We start from the raw sequence: 7,521 nt of genomic DNA, 5'->3' as shown, positions 1-7,521 counted from the left end.
TACCATTGCATCTGATTTTGCATAGACAATGTCAGCTGCCCAAAATAGGAAGCCTGTTCAGCGAGTTTTCCTAAAATATCTAAAAGAAAAAAGTAATTGTGGTAATATTTTTGTAATACTGGAGATTTTGGTTGAGAATTATGATTTCATGATATTTTTCAAAATAATTATTACAGAAAGGGAAATGTTACCAGTACTACTGTATTTTGATGAGGGCACTCCTCACTTTATTAAAAGTACGGTATGACCAGCACCATAGGATGATACAAACCGTCCATTAGATGGGCCACAGCCTAAATAGGTTGTACCCCAAAAATTATTTCTATAGGTTGATTCTAACCCTCCGATCTATTGAATCTTGAAATGGCTAAGGCTGGCAGATCGTTATGCGGTTTTTCACCTGGCCTACCGGACTGAATTTGGAAATGGCTAAGGATGGCAACAGACGACCGCAAATGCCTTTCTGCGAGAGTCCCTAGCAAATCCACTCATGCGCGCACACACTGATATTTGCACTACCACGTTTTAATAATTGCACAATCTTTTTTTTCTTTAATTTGATGGATTTTAGAAGGCAATTTTGATGATTTCATTGGTTGATAGATCAATTTTTTGCTCACCTCGTGTAAAATTTAGCTGAGCTCTCTGGCACCTAATGTCAAGTTGATCAATGGAATCCTGTTCACAAAATTTGATTCTAGTGATGACAATGCGTTTAATCACAGTCATGATGAGTTCATAACCATTTTCTTCTGAAGTGTTTTGAGTCTGTGTGGCATAGACCAAACCCCTATGCAGTTTCAAGCAGCAGTTTCCATGGTGAACATTTCTGTAGCACCAGTAATGTTTGTTGGCCGTGAACTGTCTTACACAGAACTCACAAGTTTAATGTGAAATCCATTCTTAGAACTCATCCTTAAATGAGAATGTGATTGGCTCGGAGGTGAATCAATTCTCCCACCACCACCCCCCAACACACACACCCACCCACCCACCAACCAAGGCACCTCATTACTGGACATCAGAGGTGAATCAATTGATTATGGTTGAAATTATAAAACAGAATATATGCTGTTCTCATTTAGATTGTCTTTGATTTTCTTCATATGGACATTAGCATTTTTATTGACCTTTTAAAAGGGGCTCTTGCTGTGGAAAGTGTTTCTTCCAATATGTCTCATGGGCAACAGGGAAAGGGGAATGGGCCTGGAAGCTTGCCTAGTACATATGATGGCATTATTGACTCATGTAGGCAAGAACTTTTGTTTGCATATTCCTAGAAGCGCCAATGACTAATCCAATCGCCTGACTTAGTCAAGTGCTTCCAGATATTTTTAGTATTCCAGCCTATCCTTGTCCTTTTTGTGTAATTTTAATCTTTTATTGTAATTAATCAGATATCTTTAAAAAATAATAATAATTTCTTAGTCTGAACTCTAGTAGTTACAATGAAGACGGAAGCACTCACCAAAACAAAAGGACATCCACTATATAGCATGTTTAAAGCATATCTATTGTTTGCATCACTGAACATTCTGCTGGTGATTTCCTTACAAAGCCTTCAGGTATTACTCCACTAGCTCCAGGAACAAGCTTGCTCTAGGATGGAGTCCAGCATCTTTGAGAGTCATCCCCATATTCTCTAAGCCATAAACTTTCCTTGGGAAGTTGGATATTAGTTGATAGCTTCCTATTCCAGGTAAGTCAAGCGAGTCGATGAATCTGTATAATGACTGGATCTTGTCGGAGCAAAGGAAGCTCCGTTCTTTCCTTGTCCCGTTCGGAAATCGTATCTGTATCTGCAAATCCATTGGTCATGCGTCAGATCTGTTTGTTGATAATTGCTTTTGAAGTTGATTTCCTCATCTAGACACATACCTGGAACTACAAACAATCTAGTGGATACTTAAGCTAGGGAATGAATTAACATAAAATGCAGTTTTTGCATAGGAGTGTCCTGTCCCTCTTTTATGCCTGAGTGATATTCGTAGTGTGTGTGTGTGTGTTTCTGTAATGTGACTTCGAGGTAGTGTGTGGCTGTTTTTCTATCTTTTGGTTTGGAGTGTTTTTGTAGTGTGTGGGTGTTTCTGTGATCCAACTCTTTCTTGCAGTGTGTGTGGCTGTTTTTGTATCTTTCAGTGTGGGGTCATCTCTACCTGGGTCTTATAGCTTAATGAATCAATTCTCCCAATACCTGTGTAATAGACAGATCCTTCTTGGGATTAGTGGTTTCCTTCTGCTGTGCTTCCTTTGCAGTGCTAATTGTTTTACCGCCTGATTGTTTTATGGTAGCGTGATTTCTCTTTGGCTTTTCGATATCAGCCTTCCATTCTTTGGCTGGCTTCTGAATTTGAACTGCTGTGGCTGTTTCCATCTCCCGGATTCTGTCTTTTTCCTAGAAACCATAAACTTCGTTAACACATTACTGTTATGTGATCTAATTAAGATTCCTTTTCTTGATAGCCATAAAATTTGGCATATCTCAGTGATATCAGATTGAGTTCTATCTGCAGGTATTGGCAGAGGTACCTTATCCATTTGAAGTGCAGCATGATATGCGGCATCTTGTTCCTGCCTTAGCTGATGGTATGTGCCTCTCATCTCACTTTCCGCTGCCGTTGCAGTCCTGAAAGCAAACCCTTGCTCCTCAATTGTCCTCTGTAACATCTCCACCAGTTCAGCAGGTGACACCGGCCCCTCTACCTGATTACAAGCAGGAAAATGAGAGCTTTATGTCATTTGTTGGAGAATGTTAAGAAGAGAAGGGAGTCATGAGGCAATTCACCTGCCGCAGGACTGCTATGCTATCACCGTCAGAAGGAACAATAATTGCGCAGAATGGGAAACTGGCTGCTCGCAGTGCCGCTGTCATCTGCCATCCTTCTCCTATGCTTGCAATAGCGCCCCAAGAAACAAAGTTTGCATCCAGAAACTGTACTACCAGCTCTGAGCAGATAGTCTTTCTACAGAATTGAGCCGTGTAGGGATGTTCTGGTGAGTGAAGATAGATAAACAAAAACTTTGATTCCTCTTTTGCTATATTCAGAGCTTTAACAAATGGGCAGGCATAGAAGAATGGATGGGAGAAACCATACTGCTGCTCAAAGCTTGTGAGGAAAACCCATTCCTCTGGAGCTAGTGGAGCTTCTCTGGACTGTTGGAACTGCACCTTTTGGTTTCTCCTTCCGACGCCAATTAGAGTCATTCCCTGACCCATTGCTCTTGAGACGCCATCTATTATGCTGGTTGGGAGATTTACAATCCTTCGAACGAACCTGTTTCGGGGAGAACCCTCTTCTGCTCTCATATTTTCTTGTGTTGTCATCTTTGGAAAGCTGGCTTGATGCTTGCAAACTTTTATAGCTCTGGTTTTATTTTATAAACCTTTGGAAGTCAGGAAGGTATGAAGATCACTCCATTTCAAGGCTTAGAGTATAGAGCATTGCCTAGACGTGGGCTTCTTTATAATCTTGCCTCCATCAAACGAGGAGTTGATTGCTGGAACATTGCCTTAACCAAGGATTTGTGGTACTGCTTTCTTAGTGGTCATGGGCCAAAACGAAAAGTTGGTGTCATTATGAAGCTTATGCTTTCCTTTTGAGAAAGATTGAACTGATATGGTATCTACCACTTTTGCTTTTGCTTTACCAGCAGTGATTTCTGCATTTCATTAGCAAGTGATGTGCCAGTTTATTCCTTGCATTGTTTTTTTAAGTTTCAAATTTAAGCTCTTTTTCTTCCACCATAGAAAATGAAAATCTATTCCCTTTCAATTTATTCCTTGCATTTCTTTTTTTAACTCAGTGCTTTCCTTAGTTTTTAGTATTCTTTTTTATTTTTGAAATTGCTCTGATATCATTTCTGAATCATTCTCAAATTTCTCCTTTTCCTATGTCGAATTTTATCCCAATCCAAACTTTGTAACTATATGGTGGGTATCAATGCTCATTCCCTAGACAAAAGATGAAAAGGGAGGTTTTATTTTATTTTTTTGTGGGTAGAAAGCAAAATAAGTGCATCCTTGGAGTAACCAAAGCAAAAAGAAGAAACAAAGAAAAAGAATAGATCTCTCTTTCTCTAGAAGTAGAGAAGCATCTCGTTCTGCAATTTGGATTCATTATCCTCTTTTCTTATTGGCACAGTAGAGTGTGGGAAGACAAAAAAATAAAATAAGACGTGCAATAATGCGTCGTGGGAATAAAGAAATTTCAAGCATAGTGTCACGTGGCCATTTCGTCCAGCGCTGTTCGCATGGCCTATGGCCCGTGACTTGGTCTATCAATGTAATATGTAAGGCTCATGCCTATGTACATTTTGTAGTGAGGACGTAGTTGGTATTAAAATCCATCTCGTCTCGTCTCGTTGCGTCTTGGAAATGCGTTGTTTATAGCACCTTTGGTCGCCACTGGTGGTAAAGGGGGTTGGTAGCTAAAGCTCTTTACCCTGAGATCTTGGTTGGCCATTGAGTGGTGCATTGCTAGTGCATATCCTAGCAGGGATTCCATTCTAGTCAACGGGTGATCGGGGACCCTCAGGAGTTGTAGACCTTTTGGCATGATCCTATTATAACTTGTCCTAGAATCATCAATAAAGCTTAACATTTTGCCTACGCGTGTGCCCTATTGCTTTGTGTGTGTTTGGAAACTTAGCACTCCATTTGTGTTTGTTTTGTAGGTTTGATCCTCATAACTTTGTTAGGCTTACTTGCTTGTTGTGAGGCAACGCAAGTGCCGCACGGACCTCAATCCCAAACCAAAGGTCCGTGACAGTTGGTATCAGAGCCGAAGTTCCTACCTACATTCAGAAATGGCGAAGAAGAATGCTACCCAAATACTCCCTCCGGAGTCTAGTCAGGTCCGTGATGATCAAGAACCAATACCGGTGCGAGGTACAAGAGAACGGATTGCTGGTGTTGAGGAAAGGGTGACAGCGGTAGAGCAACAACAGTTTAATCTTGCCGAGTTGACAGAAGGCCTTGGTGTGGAGACCAAGGGCATGATAGAAGAGGTGGAAGAGCGAGTCCATGCTCTTGCTGAGTTATTGAATCAGGCCGCGATGGAGGATCTTCGAAAGCAAGTTGAGACCCTCACTGGCCAAGTGAATTTACTCATGAGGACCATCGGTAATGGCATAGGTGGTCACAGTGATGGACAGGGTAGCAGGGTACGAGTGCCTGAGCCACGATGCTACGCCGGTGCCCGTGATGCTAAGGAGTTACAGAACTTCTTGTTCGATATGGAACAATTTTTTCGTGCAACACATCTTGATGAGGAGGCCAAAGTCACTACGGCCAGCATGTACCTCAGTGATGATGCCAAATTGTGGTGGCGAACCCGTTATGAAGAGATTGAAGCGGGACGATGTATTATTGACAGTTGGGAAGACATGAAGCGAGAACTTAAGGCACAATTCATGCCTGAGAATGTGGAGTTCATTGCTCGAAAGAACCTACGGCGCCTTCAACAAACCGGGTCGATTCGAGAATATGTGAAGAAATTTTCGGCTCTCATGCTTGATATAAAGAGCATGTCAGAGGAGGACAAGCTATTTCAATTCATGGAGGGACTAAAGCCTTGGTCCCAGACAGAGCTCCGAAGAAGAGGAGTTCAGAACCTTGCTACGGCAATGAGCGAAGCAGAAAAGTTGTTTGATCATGTGGGGGATGACGCAACAAACAGGAAGAAAGACTTCAACAACAAGCCATCTAGCAACTTCAACAGGCCTCCCAGCAACATGAATACCTCTAATCGGTCTTTTAGTAGCACAAAAGGAAGAATCCAGGGTTCAGGGGGTGATAGGAGAACCTATCCTAGAGAAGGGTCCAGACAATACAATGAGGCACCAACTCCTGCGTCACAGGGGCCGTGCTTCATATGCACCGGTCCACACTACACTCGGTTTTGCCCAAAGAAGGGGTCTGTCAATGCTTTGCTAGCTTCAACTTCCTCACCCCATGCTCAGAACGAAGAGGAAGAAGATGAGGAGGAACCCAAGATAACAGCTCTAAGCCTGTGCAGTGCTATCAAGGGACAAGGTGCCAAGAAAATTCTTTCTAAGGGAGTCCCATCCAAAGGCTTGATGTATATTGAAGCATGCATCAATGGAAAGATGACACGGGCCATGATCGATACAGGTGCTACACACAACTTTGTCTCGGAACAAGAGGCAAAACGTTTGGCGTTGAAGCTCAAAAAAGATGACTGGAAAATGAAGGCAGTAAACTCAGAGGCCCGCCCCGTCACTGGGAAAGCAAGGAGTGTACCAATCAAGATTGGGGAATGGTCTGGAACAACCAATCTCATGGCAGTACCCTTAGATGATTTTTGTGTCATCTTGGGGATAGAGTTCTTGAACCAGGCCAAAGCAGTTCCAATGCCCTACTTAAACTCCTTATGTATGTTTGGAGAAGAAGCACCTTGTATGATTCCTGCCAGTAGACAAGAGAGGAAGGACGTCGAACACTTGACGGCCCTTCAACTGAAGAAGGGTTTAAAGAAAGGGGAACCCACCTTCGTGGCAACCTTAAAGATGGGAGAGGCACTGGTGGGGGAGATCATCATTCCCCCGAGCATCAAAGATGTTATAGAAGAATTTAAAGACGTCATGCCTGAGAAGCTACCCAAGAAGCTGCCGCCAAGGAGGGCAGTGGACCATAAAATCGAGCTAGAGCCTAGCAGCATACCCCCAGCCCGTGCCCCTTACAGAATGGCCCCTCCAGAGTTAGCAGAGCTTAGGAGGCAACTCAATGAGCTACTAGAAGCAGGATTTCTTAGGCCTTCAAAGGCCCCCTTTGGTGCCCCAGTTCTATTCCAAAAGAAGCATGATGGGAGTCTACGATTGTGTATTGACTACAGGGCCCTCAACAAGCTGACTGTGAAGAATAAGTATCCTATCCCCCTAATTGCTGACTTGTTTGACCAACTGGGAGGAGCCAGATACTTCTCCAAGCTGGATTTGCGATCCGGCTATTACCAAGTGCGAATTGCAGAAGGAGATGAGGCCAAGACAACCTGCGTAACAAGGTATGGTGCATTTGAATTCTTGGTGATGCCATTTGGTCTTACTAATGCCCCTGCAACCTTTTGTACTTTGATGAATGGGTTGTTTCATGAGTTTCTAGATAAGTTTGTAGTGGTCTACCTCGATGACATTGTGGTATATAGCAACACTCTCGAAGAACACGGCGATCATTTAAAGAAGGTCCTTGGGGTACTCAGAAATAACCAACTCTATGTGAAGCTAGAGAAGTGCTCATTTGCTCAGGAGCGTATTATGTTCTTGGGTCACGAAGTGGGTGGAGGAGAAATTCGCATGGACAATGAGAAGGTTCGTGCCATCCAAGAGTGGCAAATTCCAACCAAGGTGGGAGAACTCCGGTCATTCCTCGGGCTTGTTAACTACTATCGGCGGTTCATATCAGGATACTCAAATCGAGCGGCTCCTTTGACAGACTTATTGAAGAAAGATCGCCCGTGGTTATGGTCCGAAAAATGTAATACTGCCTTTCAGAATCTCAAGGAT

The 7,521-nt window shown here is 43.0% G+C and overlaps 1 protein-coding gene across 1 annotated transcript; it reads right to left on the bottom strand.

The window, feature by feature from the left end:
• Nucleotides 1-1,398: 1,398 nt before the first annotated feature.
• LOC143854155 (plant UBX domain-containing protein 10-like) lies at nt 1,399-3,660 on the bottom strand. The gene is made up of 4 exons (XM_077363978.1): nt 2,786-3,660; nt 2,530-2,703; nt 2,195-2,395; nt 1,399-1,799 (listed from the first exon to the last, which is right to left on the bottom strand). Exons 1-4 carry the CDS (start codon nt 3,323-3,325, stop codon nt 1,569-1,571), a joined length of 1,146 nt encoding a protein of 381 aa, XP_077220093.1. The 5' UTR covers nt 3,326-3,660; the 3' UTR covers nt 1,399-1,568.
• Nucleotides 3,661-7,521: the final 3,861 nt, after the last annotated feature.

This window comes from Tasmannia lanceolata, unplaced genomic scaffold, assembly GCF_043159265.1.
Source record: "Tasmannia lanceolata isolate RefF3 unplaced genomic scaffold, GAP_Taslan_0.1 ptg000020l, whole genome shotgun sequence".
Taxonomy (NCBI): Eukaryota; Viridiplantae; Streptophyta; class Magnoliopsida; order Canellales; family Winteraceae; genus Tasmannia; species Tasmannia lanceolata.
The sequence above is the reverse complement of the archived record's forward strand: the minus strand, read 5'-3'. Positions and strand labels throughout refer to the sequence as shown.